General features: G+C 49.8%; 1 protein-coding gene across 1 annotated transcript in view; it reads right to left on the bottom strand.

Annotated features, from left to right (window-relative positions):
* Positions 1-19,997, bottom strand: part of CD99L2 (CD99 molecule like 2) — a 102,656-nt gene that overhangs the window by 23,907 nt on the left and 58,752 nt on the right. Inside the window, exons 3-6 of the mRNA XM_067471695.1 lie at positions 15,848-15,886; positions 13,556-13,648; positions 9,241-9,321; positions 5,633-5,728 (exon numbers count right to left, since the gene is read on the bottom strand). Coding sequence (XP_067327796.1) covers positions 5,633-5,728; positions 9,241-9,321; positions 13,556-13,648; positions 15,848-15,886 — 309 coding nt within the window. The remainder of the gene's footprint in view (positions 1-5,632; positions 5,729-9,240; positions 9,322-13,555; positions 13,649-15,847; positions 15,887-19,997) is intronic.

The following is a 19,997-nucleotide window of genomic DNA, read 5'->3' as shown; positions in this document are numbered from 1 at the left end:
CAAAAAGCCCTGGAGCTGAGAGACAACCTCCCGCTCCAACATCTTGCCCAGAAAAGGGAGATTGGAGATTGGTCTGTAGTTGTTCAGCACCGTGGAGTCAAGGGAAGCCTTTTGCAGGAGTGGTCGGACCACAGCCTGTTTTAGTCGAGATGGAAAAACAAAAACACCCTGCTCCAGTGATGCATTAATGATTAATTGGACTAATGGCCTCTTTTTCTTGGATTTACCTTTACTTTGGATTACGTTTTATTGCTTTGGCTTTTGATACCTTCAATAAACTGCTTGCTATTTTAACTCAACCGTATGGTGTTTAAAGTCAGAGGGGATCCGGCTCTGGAGTGCAACAAACTAACATAAAAGTAACTGCTCTAAAACTTTGGGAGAGGAAGCCAGACAAAGGGATCTGGACTTGTTCTAGCACAGATACACTGAACCATCAAAAGGACAAGGGGTTGGACTACATGGCCATCGTGGCCCCTTGCTTCTTATTCTGGGATGCTATGATCACATCACAGAAAGAGGGAGAAACCAAGTGGGAAAGGAGGGGTGATGCTGATTAATAGGGGGAAATTAGCAGCGGGGGAAATTATTGCTTTGGCGATTATTGCCTTCAATAAACTGCTTGCTATTTTAACTCAACCGTATGGTGTTTAAGTTGGAAGGAATCCTGCTCTGGAGTGCAACAAACTAACATAAAAGTAACTGCGCTAAAACTATGGGAGAGGAAGCCAGACAAAGGGATCTGGACCTGTTCTAGCAAAGATACACTGAACCATCAAAAGGACAAGGGGTTGGACTACATGGCCACCGTGGCCCCTTGCTACTTTCCCTGGGATGCTATGATCAAATCACAGAAACAGGAAATGCAATAGGAAGAGGGAGAAACCAAGTGGGAAAGGAGAGGTGATGCTGATTAATAGGGGGAAATTAGCAGCGGGCGAAATTATTGCTTTGGCTATTATTGCCTTCACTAAACTGCTTGCTATTTTAACTCAACCGTATGGTGTTTAAGTCGGAAGGGAACCTGCTCTGGAGTGCAACCAACTAAAATATACAGGAAATGCCATAGAAAGAGGGAGAAACCAAATGGGAAAGGAGGGGTGATGCTGATTAATAGGGGGAAGTTAGCAGTGGGGGAAATTATTGCTTTGGCTATTATTGCCTTCACTAAACTGCTTGCTGTTTTAACCCAACTGTATGGTGTTTAAGTCGGAAGGGAACCTGCTCTGGAGTGCAACCAACTAAAATATACAGGAAATGCCATAGAAAGAGGGAGAAACCAAGTGGGAAAGGAGGGGTGATGCTGATTAATAGGGGGAAATTAGCAGCGGGGGAAATTATTGCTTTGGCTATTATTGCCTTCACTAAACTGCTTGCTGTTTTAACTCAACCGTATGGTGTTTAAGTCGGAAGGGAACCTGCTCTGGAGTGCAACCAACTAAAATATACAGGAAATGCCATAGAAAGAGGGAGAAACCAAGTGGGAAAGGAGGGGTGATGCTGATTAATAGGGGGAAATTAGCAGCGGGGGAAATTATTGCTTTGGCTATTATTGCCTTCAATAAACTGCTTGCTATTTTAACTCAACCGTATGGTGTTCTACTCGGAAGGAATCCTGCTCTGGAGTGCAACAAACTAATATAAAAGTAACTGCTCTACAACTATGGGAGAAGAGGCCAGACAAAGGGATCTGGACCTGTTCTAGCACAGATACACTGAACCATCAAAAGGACAAGGGGTTGGACTACATGGCCACTGTGGCCCCTTGCTACTTTCCCTGGGATGCGATGATCAAATCACAGAAACAGGAAATGCCATAGAAAGAGGGAGAAACCAAGTGGGAAAGGAGGGGTGATGCTGATTAATAGGAGGAAATTATTGCTTTGCCTATTATTGCCTTCACTAAACTGCTTGCTATTTTAACTCAACTGTATGGTGTTTAAAATCGGAAGGGAACCTGCTCTGGAGTGCAACCAACTAAAATATACAGGAAATGCCGTAGAAAGAGGGAGAAACCAAGTGGGAAAGGAGGGGTGATGCTGATTAATAGGGGGAAATTAGCAGCGGGGGAAATTGTTACTTTGGCTATTATTGCCTTCACTAAACTGCTTGCTATTTTAACTCAACCGTATGGTGTTTAAGTCGGAAGGGAACCTGCTCTGGAGTGCAACCAACTAAAATATACAGGAAATGCCATAGAAAGAGGGAGAATCCAAGTGGGAAAGGAGGGGTGATGCTGATTAATAGGGGGAAATTAGCAGCGGAAGAAGGAAAACCCCAACACGCTGGGCAGACAGGGTGGCTTTCCAAATGCTTAGAAGGGGAAAGAGGGCAGAAGACAAGAGGTTTGCAAAGGGAGTGGAGAAAGGTCAGCCGGGAGCCCATGCGAGACCCCTTACCAGGTCTTCCACCTCTTCCTTCGCTACCTTTCGAGCCTGGAACGGGATTCTTTATTCATTAACTGATCACAGAAAATAGCAGTTGGTTTAGGGTTGGCACTGGCCGCAACCAGGAAAGCAAATCAGGCAATATAACATTCTGACCCCAACACCCGCTCTATCGTCATAGCATTCGTGGCAGGGACACGCTTAAAGCGGAAATGCAACCATCCTGAGAGTGGACGAAGGGGAAGGAGATCGGGAAGGCACGCTTCTCGGCACGAAGCACCAAACATCGCTCGCAAAACGAAGCAATGGGGAAACGAGGGACCCAAACAACGCAATGGAAACTATATTCTCCATGTCCATATGAGCCAACCTGGGCCCTCCCTCCAGGTGTTTTGGACTTCAACTCCCACCATTCCTCACAACCTCGGGCCCTTTGTCAGTATTTTTGATGACAAAAGTGTGAGTCAAGCACGGAAAGAGTGAGTAGGCTGAAGCCTGTTAGAGTCAGTGGGTTACAGTTAATGTCGTCCTGAGGAGTGTGAGTAGGCCAAACTTGTTAGAGCCAGTGGGCCAAAGCTAGTGTCGTCCTGAGGAGTGTGAGTAGGCTGAAGCCTGTTAGAGTCAGTGGGTTACAGTTAGTGTCGTCCTGAGGAGTGTGAGTAGGTGAAACTTGTTAGAGTCAATGGGCCAAAGCTAGTGTCGTCCTGAGGAGTGTGAGTAGGCTGAAGCCTGACAGAGTCAGTGGGTTACAGTTAGTGTCGTCCTGAGGAGTGTGAGTAGGCCAGACTTGTTAGAGCCAGTGGGCCAAAGCTAGTGTCGTCCTGAGGAGTGTGAGTAGGCTGAAGCCTGTTAGAGTCAGTGGGTTACAGTTAGTGTCGTCCTGAGGAGTGTGAGTAGGTGAAACTTGTTAGAGCCAATGGGCCAAAGCTAGTGTCATCCTGAGGAGTGTGAGTAGGCTGAAGCCTGACAGAGCCAGTGGGTTACAGTTAGTGTCGTCCTGAGGAGTGTGAGTAGGCCAGACTTGTTAGAGCCAGTGGGCCAAAGCTAGTGTCATCCTGAGGAGTGTGAGTAGGCCGAAGCCTGTTAGAGTCAGTGGGTTACAGTTAGTGTCGTCCTGAGGAGTGTGAGTAGGCCAGACTTGTTAGAGCCAGTGGGCCAAAGCTAGTGTCGTCCTGAGGAGTGTGAGTAGGCTGAAGCCTGTTAGAGCCAGTGGGTTACAGTTAGTGTCGTCCTGAGGAGTGTGAGTAGGCCAAACTTGTTAGAGCCAGTGAGCCAAAGCTAGTGTCGTCCTGAGAAGAGTGAGTAGGCCAATGCCTGTTAAGAGTCAATGGGGCACAGTTAGTGTCCCTGAGGAGTGTGAGTAGGCGAAACCTGTTAAGAGTCAGTGGGCCAAAGCTAGTGTCGTCCTGAGGAGTGTGAGTAGGCCAATGCCTTTTAGAGTCAGTGGGCCACAGTTAGTGTCGTCCTGAGGAGTGTGAGTAGGCCAAACTTGTTAGAGCCAGTGGGCCAAAGCTAGTGTCGTCCTGAGAAGAGTGAGTAGGCCAATGCCTGTTAAGAGTCAATGGGGCACAGTTAGTGTCTTCCTGAGGAGTGTGAGTAGGCGAAACCTGTTAAGAGTCAGTGGGCCAAAGCTAGTGTCGTCCTGAGGAGAGTGAGTAGGCCAATGCCTTTTAGAGTCAGTGGGCCACAGTTAGTGTCGTCCTGAGGAGTGTGAGTAGGCCAAACTTGTTAGAGCCAGTGGGCCAAAGCTAGTGTCGTCCTGAGAAGAGTGAGTAGGCCAATGCCTGTTAAGAGTCAATGGGGCACAGTTAGTGTCTTCCTGAGGAGTGTGAGTAGGCGAAACCTGTTAAGAGTCAGTGGGCCAAAGCTAGTGTCGTCCTGAGGAGAGTGAGTAGGCCAATGCCTTTTAGAGTCAGTGGGCCACAGTTAGTGTCGTCCTGAGGAGTGTGAGTAGGCCAAACTTGTTAGAGCCAGTGGGCCAAAGCTAGTGTCGTCCTGAGAAGAGTGAGTAGGCCAATGCCTGTTAAGAGTCAATGGGGCACAGTTAGTGTCTTCCTGAGGAGTGTGAGTAGGCGAAACCTGTTAAGAGTCAGTGGGCCAAAGCTAGTGTCGTCCTGAGGAGAGTGAGTAGGCCAATGCCTTTTAGAGTCAGTGGGCCACAGTTAGTGTCGTCCTGAGGAGTGTGAGTAGGCCAAACTTGTTAGAGCCAGTGGGCCAAAGCTAGTGTCGTCCTGAGAAGAGTGAGTAGGCCAATGCCTGTTAAGAGTCAATGGGGCACAGTTAGTGTCTTCCTGAGGAGTGTGAGTAGGCGAAACCTGTTAAGAGTCAGTGGGCCAAAGCTAGTGTCGTCCTGAGGAGAGTGAGTAGGCCAATGCCTTTTAGAGTCAGTGGGCCACAGTTAGTGTCGTCCTGAGGAGTGTGAGTAGGCCAAACTTGTTAGAGCCAGTGGGCCAAAGCTAGTGTCGTCCTGAGAAGAGTGAGTAGGCCAATGCCTGTTAAGAGTCAATGGGGCACAGTTAGTGTCTTCCTGAGGAGTGTGAGTAGGCGAAACCTGTTAAGAGTCAGTGGGCCAAAGCTAGTGTCGTCCTGAGGAGAGTGAGTAGGCCAATGCCTTTTAGAGTCAGTGGGCCACAGTTAGTGTCGTCCTGAGGAGTGTGAGTAGGCCAAACTTGTTAGAGCCAGTGGGCCAAAGCTAGTGTCGTCCTGAGAAGAGTGAGTAGGCCAATGCCTGTTAAGAGTCAATGGGGCACAGTTAGTGTCTTCCTGAGGAGTGTGAGTAGGCGAAACCTGTTAAGAGTCAGTGGGCCAAAGCTAGTGTCATCCTGAAAAGAGTGAGTAGGTAGGAGCCTGTTACGTGTCAGTGGGCCAAAGCTAGTGTCCTCCTGAGCAGAGTGAGTAGGCCAATGCCTGATAGAGTCAGTGGGCCAAAGCTAGTGTCATCCTGAGGAGAGTGAGGACAGCCTCTGTGTGAGAGAATCCTCATGTGAGAAAGCTCCAGTGTGAAGGATGCTGTGTGTAAAGCTACTGTGTATTTGTTTATTTGTCTTATGGAAATCTTGTTGTTGTAAACAGTGCAATTATATTATTTTACTACAAAGAAAAGCCTCATAGGGAAGAGGGAACATTGGCCGGTGTGTTGGTGTTCTTCGTATCACTTTTGGCGACTGGTGTTGGGTCACACTGCTGCTGCTCAATTACTCGGCTATACATTTATGGGGAGAGTCTTTTTGGATGTTTCCACGTACCTCTGCCACCAGGATTTACATTGGGCATCCCACCATCTCTTCCATCATTTTGGTCATCCAAGGCATCAGACAAGTCAAAGTCCATGGGATCTTTTGCTAAAAAACAAAACAAAGGTCATTTGGGGAATCTTGACTCTTCTGAAAGTTCTTGCAGATATCAGCAGATGGTTGAAGAGCAGTCCTAATAGTATCGATGGTATTTGGTCACAATGTTTTCTGCTGCTGAGTACACATGCCCGAACGGATTCTCCCCTATCAACCATCAAGGTTGTTAAGATCTTCTGGAGGGGCCCTGCTCTCGGTCCCACCACCCTCGCAATCACATCTGGTGGGTACGAGGGACAGGGCCTTCTTGGTGGTGACCCCTCAGCTCTGGAACTCTCTCCCGTTGGAGATTAGATCTGCCTCTTCCCTCCTGACTTTCAGAAAGCTGGTAAAAACCTTGGTTTTGGAATATAGCATTTGCAATATATATATATATATATATATATATATATATATATATATATAGACCCTTGTCTGATTCCACAGCAAGCTGGCTTCAGGAAAGGCAAAAGCTGCACATTGCAAGTGCTGAACCTGACTCAGCACATAGAAGATGGCTTTGAAAGGCAGCAGATCACAGGAGCTGTCTTCATAGACCTGTCAGCAGCCTATGAGACTGTGAACCACCGCTGCCTCCTCCTGAGAAAAATGTATAGTATCACAAAGGACGACCACCTCACCCGCCTCATAGGAAACCTGCTACAGAACAGGAGCTTTTTGGTTGAGTTCCAGGGCCAGAGAAGCAGATGGCGGAAACAGAAGAACGGCCGGCCTCAGGGGAGCGTGCTTGCTCCATCCATGTTCAACATCTACACCAATGGCCAGCCACGGCCAGAAGGGACAGAGAGTTTCATCTATGCTGATGATTGTGCCATCACTGCTCAAGCAGGGAGCTTTGAGATGGTTGAACAGAAGCTCTCCAAAGCTCTAGGTGCTCTTACTGCCTATTCCAGGGGAAACCAGCTGATCCCCAACCCATCCAAAACACAGACATGTGCCTTTCATCTCAAGAACAGACAAGCATCCCGAGCTCTGAAGAACACCTGGGAAGGAACCCCACTGGAGCATTGCAGTGCACCCAAATACCTGGGAGGAGTCACTCTGGACCGTGCTCTGACCTACAAGAAGCACTGCCTGAACATCAAGCAAAAGGTGGGTGCTAGAAACAACATCATACGAAAGCTGACTGGCACAACCTGGGGATCACAACCAGACACAGTGAAGACATCTGCCCTTGCGCTGTGCTATTCTGCTGCTGAGTATGCATGCCCAGTGTGGAACACATCTCACCACGCTAAAACAGTGGATGTGGCTCTTAATGAGACATGCCGCATTATCACGGGGTGTCTGCGCCCTACACCACTGGAGAAATTACACTGCTTAGCCAGTATTGTACCACCTGACATCCGCCAGGAAGGAGCAGCCAATAGTGAAAGGACCAAGGCAGAGACATCTCCAGCTCATCCCCTGTTTGGGTATCATCCAGCACGCCAACGACTTAAATCTAGAAATAGTTTTCTAAGATCTACAGAGACACTCGCTGGAACACCTCAGCAAGCGAGAGTCCAAAAGTGGCAGGCTCAAACCCAGAATCTGATACCGAATGAGAGACTCCCCCCTGGGCACACAGAAGACGGGGCGACTTGGAAGGCGCTGAACAGACTGCGCTCTGGCACCACAAGATGAAGAACCAACCTCAAGAAATGGGGCCACAAAGTGGAATCCTCGACATGCGAGTGTGGAGAAGAGCAAACCACTGACCACCTGCTGCAATGCAACCTGAGCCCTGCCACATGCACCATGGAGGACCTTCTTCATGGACCATTCTATTAGCTTACTACAGATTCTTACGTGCTTTTGCTGTTATTTCCCTTTGAAATCAAGTCTCTAGTTTCATGGACTTCTTTGGACTATTTCTCTTTGGACCAATGGCTCCTTTTTCTTCCTAACCAATTGGATTTACCTTTTACTGTGGGTTGCTTTGTATTGCTTTGGCTTTTATTGCCTTCAATAAACTGCTTGCTATTTTAACTCAAATGTATGGTGTTTAAGTCGGAAGGGATCCTGCTCTGGAGTGCAACCAACTAAAATAAAAGTAACTGCTCTAAAACGATGGAAGAGGAAGCCAGACAAAGGGATCTGGACCCAGTGCAGTTCCAGCACAGATACACCCAACCATCAAAAGGACAAGAGGTTGGACTACATGGCCCGAGGAGAGTATGGGTCTTAGAATCATAGAATCCTAGAATCCAAGAGTTGTAAGAGACCTCCTGGGCCATCCAGTCCAGCCCCATTCTGCCAAGAAGCAGGAATATTGCATTCAAATCACCCCTGACAGATGGCCATCCAGCCTCTGCTTAAAAGCTTCCAAAGAAGGATCCTCCACCACACTCTGGGGCAGAGAGTTCCACTGCTGAACGGCTCTCACAGTCAGGAAGTTCTTCCTCATGTTCAGGTGGAATCTCCTCTCCTGTAGTTTGAAGCCATTGTTCCATTGTGTCCTACTCTCCAGGGAAGCAGAAAACAAGCTTGCTCCCTCCTCCTCCCTGTGGCTTCCTCTCACATATTTATACATGGCTATCATCATATCTCCTCTCAGCCTTCTCTTCTTCAGGCTAAACATGCCCAGTTCCCTAAGCCGCTCCTCATAGGGCTTGTTCTCCAGACCCTTGATCATTTTAGTCGCCCTCCTCTGGACACATTCCAGCTTCTCAATATTTCTCTTGAATTGTGGTGCCCAGAATTGGACACAATATTCCAGGTAAAGTGGTCTAACCAAAGCAGAATAGAGCATGGGGAGCAGGACTTCCCTAGATCTAGACACTAGGCTCCTCTTGATGCAGGCCAAAATCCTATTGGCTTTTTTTTTGCCGCCACATCACATTCCTGACACATGTTTAACTTGTTGTCCATGAGGACTCCAAGATCTTTTTCACATGTCCTGCTCTCGAGCCAGGCCTCATCATCCCCCATTTTGTATCTTTGCATTTTGTTTTTTCTGCCTAAGTGGAGTCTCTTGCATTTGTCCCCGTTGAACTTCATTTTGTTAGTTTTGGCCCATCATTTCTCTAATCTGTCGAGATCCCTTTGAGTCCTGCTCCTGTCCTCTGGAGTCTTGGCTCTCCCTCCCCATTTGGTGTCGTCTGCAAACTTGATGATCCTGCCTTCTCGCCCTTCATCTAAGAAGTCATGAATGAAGATCCTGAGCAGGACCGGGCCCGGACGGAACCCTGCGACACTCCACTCGTCACTTCTTTCCAGGATGAAGAGGAAGCCTTGGGGAGAATCACCCTCTGTGTTCGTCCATTCAACCAATTACTGATCCACCTCACCGTAGTTTTGCCTAGCCCACATTGGACTCGTTTCCTTGCCAGAAGGTCTAGCCCTTCTTATGGGTCTTATGGGTCCATAAGTGCTGGAGATCCTAGATTCCTACAGAGTCAATCAATGGGTCTGTTTTAGTTGGGACAAACAATAGAGTTCAGATTATCTAAACACAGAAGTGAGAGAAGCCCTTTAAGAGGTGAAGGCCTTCGCTTCCTCGTGCAACTCTCTGCCTTTACCTGGGGTCTTCTTCGGAGGGGGCTTGGTGGTTTTCGGCTGCTTGGTGGTGGTAGTATGCAGCACGTTCCAGCGGACATCGTCTGAAGACAAGAGCACATAAAAAGGAAAGTTAACCCTTCAAACAAAAGCTACGGAGAACTCGTACTAGATGGAACTACCTCACTTTCTACAATTTATGGACAACACAGAAAGGGTCACCTGGCCTGCACTGCATCCTGTCAGATCCCCAAAATCTGGAGGAAAGCAAGAGTCATCGCCATCCTGAAGCCAGGCAAAGACCGTAATGACCCAAAAAGCTACAGACCAATCTCTCTGCTGTGCCACCTCTGCAAAGTTCTGGAGAGAGTTATTTTGCATAGAATTACGGAAAATATAGACCCCTGTCTGATCCCACAGCAAGCTGGCTTCAGGAAAGGCAGAAGCTGCACATCGCAAGTGCTGAACCTGACTCAGCACATAGAAGATGGCTTTGAAAGGCAGCAGATCACAGGAGCTGTCTTCATAGACCTGTGAACCACCACTGCCTCCTCCTAAGAAAAATGTATAGTATCCCAAAGGACGACCACCTCACCCGCCTCATAGGAAACCTGCTACAAAACAGGAGCTTCTTTGTTGAGTTCCAGGGCCAGAGAAGCAAATGGTGGAAACAGAAGAACGGCCTGCCTCAGGGGAGCGTGCTTGCTCCATCCATGTTCAACATCTACACAAATGACCAGCCACTGCCAGAAGGGACAGAGAGCTTCATCTATGCTGATGATCGTGCCATCACCGCTCAAGCAGGGAGCTTTGAGATGGTTGAACAGAAGCTCTCCGAAGCTCCAGGTGCCCTTACTGCCTATGACAGGGAAAACCAGCTGATCCCCAACCCATCTACAACACAGACATGCGCCTTTCACCTTCAGAACAGACAAGCATCCTGAGCTCTGAGGATTATTACCTGGGAAGGAAGGAATCCCACGGGAGCATTGCAGCGCACCCAAGTACCTGGGAGTCACTCAGGACCGTGCTCTGACCTACAAGAAGCACTGCCTGAACATCAAGCAAAAAGTGAGCGCTAGAAACAATATCATACGAAAGCTGACTGGCACAACCTGGGGATCACAACCAGACACAGTGAAGACATCTGCCCTTGCGCTATGCTACTCTGCTGCTGAGTACACATGCCCAGTGTGGAACACATCTCACCACGCTCAAACAGTGGATGTGGCTCTTCATGAGACATGCCGCATTATCATGGGGTGTCTGTGCCCTACACCACTGGAGAAATCACACTGCTTAGCGGGTATTGCACCACCTGACATCCGCCGGGAAGTAGCAGCCAATAGTGAAAGAACCAAGGCAGAGACATCTCCAGCTCATCCCTGTTTGGGTATCAGCCAGCACGTCAACCACTTAAATCCAGACATAGTTTTCTAAGATCTACAGAGACACTCGCTGGAACACCTCAGCAAGCGAGAGTCCAAAAGTGGCAGGCTCAAACCCAGCAGCTCAACCAATGGCTGATACCCAATGAGAGACTCCCCCCTGGGCACACAGAGGACTGGGTGACTTGGAAGGCGCTGAACAGACTGCGCTCTGGCACCACGAGATGCAGAGCCAATCTTAAGAAATGGGGCCACAAAGTGGAATCCACGACATGCGAGTGTGGAGAAGAGCCAACCACTGACCACCTACTGCGATGCAACCTCAGCCCAGCCACATGATGCACAAGGGAGGACCTCCTTGTGGCAACACCGGAAGCACTCTAAGTGGCCAGATACTGGTCAAAGGACATTTAACCAACTACCAGACTCACAAGTTTTGTATTTGTCTGTTTGCTTTGTTCTGTTAGAAATGTAATATAATGGACTGGTTGCTCTGACACGACAAATAAATACCTGGCCTTTCATAACTCTGTGGAGCAAGTAAACAAGGACGTGGCCTCAAAGATGAAGGCACCAGGGAAGGTCTCCCATTCCTTGATTCAGTGTCGTCCTCTCTCAGGGAGATACTAACACCAAGAACTGGGAAGCCCTGGTCCTTGAGCGCTCTAACTTGGCGGAAACTTGGAGCGCTCACTCCACTTTGGCGGAAAAAATGAAATGCAAAGATACTGAATGGGGGACAATGCCTGGCTCGAGAGCAGGACGTGTGAAAAAGATCTTGGAGTCCTCGTGGAAAACAAGTTAAACATGAGCCAGGCATGTGATGTGGCGGCAAAAAAAGCCAATGGGATTTTGGCCTGCATCAAGAGGAGCATAGTGTCTAGATCTAGGGAAGTCATGCTCCCCATGCTCTATTCTGCCTTGGTTAGACCACACCTGGAATATTGTGTCCAATTCTGGGCACCACAATTCAAGAGAGATATTGACAAGCTGGAATGTGTCCAGAGGAGGGCGACTCAAATGATCAAGGGTCTGGAGAACAAGCCCTATGAGGAGCGGCTTAGGGAACTGGGCATGTTTAGCCTGAAGAGAAGGCTGAGAAGAGACATGATAGCCATGTATAAATATGTGAGAGGAAGCCACAGGGAGGAGGGTGCAGATCAAGGGTCTGTAGAACAAGCCCTATGAGGAGTGGCTTAGGGAACTGGGCATGTTTAGCCTGAAGAAGAGAAGGATGAGAGGAGATAGGATAGCCATGTATAAATATGTGAGAGGAAGCCACAGGGAGGAGGAGGGAGCAAGCTTGTTCTCTGCTTCCTTGGAGACTAGGACGCAATGGAACAATGGCTTCAAACTGCAAGAGAGGAGATTCCATCTGAACATGAGGAAGAACTTCCTGACTGTGAGAGCCGTTCAGCAGTGGAACTCTCTGCCCCGGAGTGTGGTGGAGGCTCCTTCTTTGGAAGCTTTTAAGCAGAGGCTGGATGGTCATCTGTCAGGGGTGATTTGAATGCAATATTCCTGCTTCTTGGCAGAATGGGGTTGGGCTGGATGGCCCAGGAGGTCTCTTCCAACTCTTTGATTCTATGATTCTATGATTCTAACTGGAGGTCAGCTGTGATCAGCAGTGCTGCAGAATTCGAAGAGGCACGAATGGAAAGGGAGAAGCATGTCAAGAGGAAGGAGGCACGTCAACCCAACCCTGACCGGGACCGTCTTCTGTCTGGAAACTGATGTCCTCAATGTGGGAGAACATGCGGATCAAGAATAGGGCGGACCCACCAGCAAGACACCACATCTGGAAGACAACCATCCTCAAGCTATGAGGGATCACCTAAGTACTATCAAGGGACATCTACACGGTATGACTGCCATGGCTCAATGCTGTTGAAATTGGGAGTTGTAGTTTGATGAGTAGTCATCGCTCAGAGGAGGAGAAAGATGTTGTCAAGCTACAGCTTCCATGATTCCATAGCACTCAGCCACGGCAGTTAAAGTGGTGCCAAACTGCATTAATTCTACGGTGTAGATGCACCCTCACTCACTTGCTGCTCCACTTTACGTCACTAAACATTTGCACAATGCTCATTGTTTGTAAATCTCAGCTGAACACTTTGTTTTCACAATGCTTTTGGAATTTTACTTTGCTATTGTGGGTCGATTGAGAGAGATATGAGTTTTAAAGGATTTATAGTTTCGCCTACAATCAAAGAACATTCTGAACTCCACCAATGATGGAATTGAACCAAACTTAGCACACAGAACTCCTATACCCAGCAGAAAATACTGGAAGTGTTTGGTGGGCATATGACCTTGAATTTTTGAGTTGTAGTTCACGTACATCCAGAGAGCATTGTAGACTCAAACAAGGATGGATCTGGACCAAACTTGGCACGAAGACTCAATATGCCCAAATGTGAACACTGGTGGAGTTTGGGGAAAATAGACCTTGACATTTGGGAGTTGAAGTTGCTGGGATTTATAGTTCACCTACAATCAAGGAGAATTCTGAGCACCTCCAATGATACAACTGAACCAAGCTTGGCACAGAGAACCTCCATGACGAACAGAAAATACTGAAAGAGTTCGGTGGGTGTATGACCTTGAGTTTGGGAGTTGTAGTTCACCTACAACCGGAGAGCACTGTGGACTCAATCAATGATGGATCTGGACCAAACTTGGCACGAAGACTCCATATGCCGAAATGTGAAGACTGGTGGAGTTTGGGGGAAATAGACCTTAACATTTGGGATTTATAGTTCACTTACAATCAAAGAGAATTCTGAACCCCACCAATGATAGAATTGGGTCAGACTTCCCACACAGAACCCGCATGAACAACAGAAAAGACTGTGATTTCTTATGGTCTGTGGCAACACCTCTGACACCCCCTGATGACCCCCAGGGGTCCCGACCCCCAGGTTGAGAAACACTGAATCTCCTTCTCTACCTGGTTTCCTTGGATAAGGTCCGGTGGTTGCCTTGGCTGGTTTGGTTGTCCTCTCCGGTGGGGTGTCAAAGGGGTCGGGCAAGTCAAAGTCACCTGTCCAGAAAGCAAACACACATTCAAAATATGATGCTAGAGTTTGTGTTGACTCTGTATGCATTTGGCCTTTCCTTCAAGGCATTCAGGACACCGCACACAATCACAACTGATTAGATCCACACAACAACCCAATGAAGGCTAATGTGAGGCACCTCTTTCCACAACTATACCATTAGAATAGAATAAAATTCACTTTATTTCCATTGTATGTTTTGTTTTGTTTGTCATGCCAGGAGCGACTTGATAAGCTGCAAGTCACTTCTGGTGTGAGGGAATTGGCTGTCTGCAAGGACATTGCCCAGATGTTTTGATGTTTTGACCATCCTCATGGGAAGCTTCTCTCATGTCCCAGCATGAGGAGCTGGAGCTGTTAGAGGGAACTCTTCCCGGATTTGAACCTGCAACCTGTTGGTCTTCAGTCCTGCCGGCACAGGGGTTGAACCCACAGCGATTCCTGCCTGTTCCATGCTCTCGCTTTCCTTGAGGTGGGGAGGAGACCACCTGAGGAGAGCCAGGCCTCCTTCTCACGGCCTCCCCTCTCCCCTTGCTTCACCCCCCCCCCCCTTGGACAGCAGCAGACACAACAGCAAACACAACAAACACAAGGTTTTGGCCATTTGTTCTGTATCTTCCTTCCTTCCTTCCTTCTTCTCTTCTTTCTTTCTTTCTTTCTTTCTTTCTTTCTTTCTTTCTCTCTTCCTTCCTTCCTTTCTTCCCTCCCTCCCTCCTTCCCTTCCTCCCTCCCTTCCTTCCTTTCTTCCTTCCCTTCCTTTATTCCTTTCTTTCTCTCTTCCTTCCTTCCTTCTTCTTTCTTTCTTTCTTTCTTTCTTTCTTTCTTTCTTTCTCTCTTCCTTCCTTCTTCTTGCTTTCTTTCTTTCTCTCTCTCTCTTCCTTCCTTCCCTTCCTTCCCTTCCTTCATTCCTTTCTTTCTCTCTTCCTTCCTTCCTTCCTTCTTCTTGCTTTCTTTCTTTCTCTCTCTCTTCCTTCTTTCCTTCCTTTCTTTTCTTCTTCCTTTCTTTCTTCCTTTCTTTCTTTCTTTCCCTCTCCCTCCTTCTCTTTCTTTCTCTGTCCCCTTCTCTGCTTGCTTGCTTGCTTGCTTGCTTGCTTGCTTGCTTGCTTGCTTGCTTCCTTCCTTCCTTCCTTCCTTCCTTTCTTCCTTCCCTTCCTTCCTTCCTTCCTTCCTTCCTTCCTTCCTTCCTTCCTTCCTTCCTTCCTTTTTCTTTCTCTCTTTCTCTCTCTCTCTCTCTTCCTTCTTTCCTTCCTTTCTTTTCTTCTTCCTTCCTTTCTTTCTTTCTTTCTTTCTTTCCCTCTCCCTCCTTCTCTTTCTTTCTTTCTTTCTTTCTTTCTTTCCCTCTCCCTCCTTCTCTTTCTTTCTTTCTTTCTTTCTTTCTTTCTTTCTTTCCCTCTCCCTCCTTCTCTTTCTTTCTCTGTCCCCTTCTCTGCTTGCTTGCTTGCTTGCTTGCTTGCTTGCTTGCTTGCTTCCTTCCTTCCTTCCTTCCTTTCTTCCTTCCTTCCTTCCTTCCTTCCTTCCTTCCTTCCTTCCTCTTCCTTCCTTCCTTCCTTCCTTCCTTCCTTTTTCTTTCTTTCTCTCTTTCTCTCTCTCTCTCTCTTCCTTCTTTCCTTCCTTTCTTTTCTTCTTCCTTCCTTCCTTTCTTTCTTTCTTTCTTTCTTTCTTTCTTTCTTTCTTTCTTTCCCTCTCCCTCCTTCTCTTTCTTTCTTTCTTTCTTTCCCTCTCACTCCTTCTCTTTCTTTCTTTCTTTCTTTCTTTCTTTCTTTCTTTCTTTCTTTCTTTCTTTCTTCCCTCTCCCTCCTTCTCTTTCTTTCTTTCTTTCTTTCTTTCTTTCTTTCTTTCTCTCTCCCCTTCTCTGCTTGCTTGCTTGCTTTCTTCCTTCCTTCTTTCCTTTCTTTCTTCCTTCCTTTCTCCCCCCCTCTCCCTCCCTCCCTCCCTCTCTCTCTCTCTCTCTCTCTCTCTCTGCCTGCCAGACCACTCTGACCCACCCCAACTTGGCCCAGGAGGAAGACAGGAAGAGGGCGAGGCAGGCAGGACCAGTGAAGGGGTCTCCTCCTCCGACCCCCCCCCCCCCACCTCCTGAACTCCTGACCGGGAAAGACCCCTTGCTTCCGCTCTGCCTCCCAAAAGAGCGTCCCCACCGGTGGCTGCTGGCCATGATTTCCCACAGGTGACAAGCATCTCACCTGTTCCTCCAGAAGGGGTTTTGGGGGGCTTGTGAGTTGCTGTAGGGAGACAAAAAGGAAAGAAGGGAAGGAGAAACTCTGGTTAAAACACAGGCAGAGAACAAGCGCAAAAGTTAAAACACCTGGAGGTCCTGAGGCTGTTGGGAATGGTGGGAGTTGGAGTCCAAAACACCTGGAGGGCCTGAGGCTGTTGGGAATGGTGGGAGTTGGAGTCCAAAACACCTGGAGGGCCTAAGGCTGTTGGGAATGGTGGGAGCTGGAGTCCAAAACACCTGGAGGGCCTGAGGCTGTTGGGAATGGTGGGAGTTGGAGTCCAAAACACCTGGAGGGCCTGAGGCTGTTGGGAATGGTGGGAGTTGGAGTCCAAAACATCTGGAGGGCCTAAGGCTGTTGGGAATGGTGGGAGCTGGAGTCCAAAACACCTGGAGGGCCTGAGGCTGTTGGGAATGGTGGGAGTTGGAGTCCAAAACACCTGGAGGGCCTGAGGCTGTTGGGAATGGTGGGAGTTGGAGTCCAAAACATCTGGAGGGCCTAAGGCTGTTGGGAATGGTGGGAGCTGGAGTCCAAAACACCTGGAGGGCCTGAGGCTGTTGGGAATGGTGGGAGTTGGAGTCCAAAACACCTGGAGGGCCTGAGGCTGTTGGGAATGGTGGGAGTTGGAGTCCAAAACACCTGGAGGGCCTAAGGCTGTTGGGAATGGTGGGAGCTGGAGTCCAAAACACCTGGAGGGCCTGAGGCTGTTGGGAATGGTGGGAGTTGGAGTCCAAAACACCTGGAGGGCCTGAGGCTGTTGGGAATGGTGGGAGTTGGAGTCCAAAACATCTGGAGGGCCTAAGGCTGTTGGGAATGGTGGGAGCTGGAGTCCAAAACACCTGGAGGGCCTGAGGCTGTTGGGAATGGTGGGAGTTGGAGTCCAAAACACCTGGAGGGCCTGAGGCTGTTGGGAATGGTGGGAGTTGGAGTCCAAAACACCTGGAGGGCCTAAGGCTGTTGGGAATGGTGGGAGCTGGAGTCCAAAACACCTGGAGGGCCTGAGGCTGTTGGGAATGGTGGGAGTTGGAGTCCAAAACACCTGGAGGGCCTGAGGCTGTTGGGAATGGTGGGAGTTGGGAGTCCAAAACACCTGGAGGGCCTAAGGCTGTTGGGAATGGTGGGAGCTGGAGTCCAAAACACCTGGAGGGCCTAAGGCTGTTGGGAATGGTGGGAGCTGGAGTCCAAAACACCTGGAGGGCCTGAGGCTGTTGGGAATGGTGGGAGTTGGAGTCCAAAACACCTGGAGGGCCTGAGGCTGTTGGGAATGGTGGGAGTTGGAGTCCAAAACACCTGGAGGGGCCTGAGGCTGTTGGGAATGGTGGGAGTTAGAGTCCAAAACACCTGGAGGGCCTGAGACTGTTGGGAATGGTGGGAGTTGGAGTCCAAAACACCTGGAGGGCCTGAGGCTGTTGGGAATGGTGGGAGTTGGAGTCCAAAACACCTGGAGGGCCTGAGGCTGTTGGGAATGGTGGGAGTTGGAGTCCAAAACACCTGGAGGGCCTGAGGCTGTTGGGAATGGTGGGAGTTGACGCCCAAAACACCTGGAGGGCCTGAGTCTGTTAGGAATGGTGGGAGTTGGAGTCCAAAACACCTGGAGGGCCTGAGGCTGTAGGGAATGGTGGGAGTTGGAGTCCAAAACACCTGGAGGGCCTGAGGCTGTTGGGAATGGTGGGAGTTGGAGTCCAAAACACCTGGAGGGCCTAAGGCTGTTGGGAATGGTGGGAGCTGGAATCCAAAACACCTGGAGGGCCTGAGGCTGTTGGGAATGGTGGGAGTTGGAGTCCAAAACACCTGGAGGGCCTGAGGCTGTTGGGAATGGTGGGAGTTGGAGTCCAAAACACCTGGAGGGGCCTGAGGCTGTTGGGAATGGTGGGAGTTAGAGTCCAAAACACCTGGAGGGCCTGAGACTGTTGGGAATGGTGGGAGTTGGAGTCCAAAACACCTGGAGGGCCTGAGGCTGTTGGGAATGGTGGGAGTTGGAGTCCAAAACACCTGGAGGGCCTGAGGCTGTTGGGAATGGTGGGAGTTGGAGTCCAAAACACCTGGAGGGCCTGAGGCTGTTGGGAATGGTGGGAGTTGACGTCCAAAACACCTGGAGGGCCTGAGTCTGTTAGGAATGGTGGGAGTTGGAGTCCAAAACACCTGGAGGGCCTGAGGCTGTTGGGAATGGTGGGAGTTGGAGTCCAAAACACCTGGAGGGCCTGAGGCTGTTGGGAATGGTGGGAGTTGGAGTCCAAAACACCTGGAGGGCCTGAGGCTGTTGGGAATGGTGGGAGTTGACGTCCAAAACACCTGGAGGTCCTGAGGCTGTTGGGAATGGTGGGAGTTGGAGTCCAAAACACCTGGAGGGCCTGAGGCTGTTGGGAATGGTGGGAGTTGGAGTCCAAAACACCTGGAGGGACCGAGGCTGTTGGGAATGGTGGGAGTTGAAGTCCAAAACACCTGGAGGGACCGAGGCTGTTGGGAATGGTGGGAGTTGGGAGTCCAAAACACCTGGAGGGCCTGAGGCTGTTGGGAATGGTGGGAGTTGGGAGTCCAAAACACCTGGAGGGCCTGAGTCTGTTGGGAATGGTGGGAGTTGGAGTCCAAAACACCTGGAGGGCCTGAGGCTGTTGGGAATGGTGGGAGTTGGAGTCCAAAACACCTGGAGGGACCGAGGCTGTTGGGAATGGTGGGAGTTGAAGTCCAAAACACCTGGAGGGACCGAGGCTGTTGGGAATGGTGGGAGTTGGAGTCCAAAACACCTGGAGGGACCGAGGCTGTTGGGAATGGTGGGAGTTGGAGTCCAAAACACCTGGAGGGCCTGAGGCTGTTGGGAATGGTGGGAGTTGACGTCCAAAACACCTGGAGGTCCTGAGGCTGTTGGGAATGGTGGGAGTTGGAGTCCAAAACACCTGGAGGGACCGAGGCTGTTGGGAATGGTGGGAGTTGAAGTCCAAAACACCTGGAGGGACCGAGGCTGTTGGGAATGGTGGGAGTTGAAGTCCAAAACACCTGGAGGGACCGAGGCTGTTGGGAATGGTGGGAGTTGGAGTCCAAAACACCTGGAGGGCCTGAGGCTGTTGGGAATGGTGGGAGTTGGAGTCTAAAACACCTGGAGAGCCTGAGGCTGTTGGGAATGGTGGGAGTTGGAGTCCAAAACACCTGGAGGGCCTGAGGCTGTTGGGAATGGTGGGAGTTGGAGTCCAAAACACCTGGAGGGCCTGAGGCTGTTGGGAATAGTGGGAGTTGGAGTCCAAAACACCTGGAGGGCCTGAGGCTGTTGGGAATGGTGGGAGTTGGAGTCCAAAACACCTGGAGGGCCTGAGGCTGTTGGGAATGGTGGGAGTTGGGAGTCCAAAACACCTGGAGGGCCTGAGGCTGTTGGGAATAGTGGGAGTTGGAGTCCAAAACACCTGGAGGGCCTAAGGCTGTTGGGAATGGTGGGAGTTGGAGTCCAAAACACCTGGAGGGCCTGAGGCTGTTGGGAATAGTGGGAGTTGGAGTCCAAAACACCTGGAGGGCCTGAGGCTGTTGGGAATGGTGGGAGTTGGAGTCCAAAACACCTGGAGGGCCTGAGGCTGTTGGGAATGGTGGGAGTTGGAGTCCAAAACACCTGGAGGGCCTGAGGCTGTTGGGAATGGTGGGAGTTGGAGTCCAAAACACCTGGAGGGCCTGAGGCTGTTGGGAATGGTGGGAGTTGGAGTCTAAAACACCTGGAGGGCCTGAGGCTGTTGGGAATGGTGGGAGTTGGAGTCCAAAACACCTGGAGGGCCTGAGGCTGTTGGGAATGGTGGGAGTTGGAGTCCAAAACACCTGGAGGGCCTGAGGCTGTTGGGAATGGTGGGAGTTGGAGTCCAAAACACCTGGAGGGCCTGAGGCTGTTGGGAATAGTGGGAGTTGGAGTCCAAAACACCTGGAGGGCCTAAGGCTGTTGGGAATGGTGGGAGTTGGAGTCCAAAACACTTGGAGGGCCTGAGGCTGTTGGGAATGGTGGGAGTTGGAGTCCAAAACACCTGGAGGGACCGAGGCTGTTGGGAATGGTGGGAGTTGAAGTCCAAAATACTTGGAGGGCCAAAGTTTGCCCAGGCCTGCTATATATGTATTTATATATGGATATATGGTCTATACCTGCACC

This window comes from Anolis sagrei, chromosome 10 (genome assembly GCF_037176765.1).
Source record: "Anolis sagrei isolate rAnoSag1 chromosome 10, rAnoSag1.mat, whole genome shotgun sequence".
In the NCBI taxonomy this organism is placed as follows: domain Eukaryota; kingdom Metazoa; phylum Chordata; class Lepidosauria; order Squamata; family Dactyloidae; genus Anolis; species Anolis sagrei.
The sequence above is the reverse complement of the archived record's forward strand: the minus strand, read 5'-3'. Positions and strand labels throughout refer to the sequence as shown.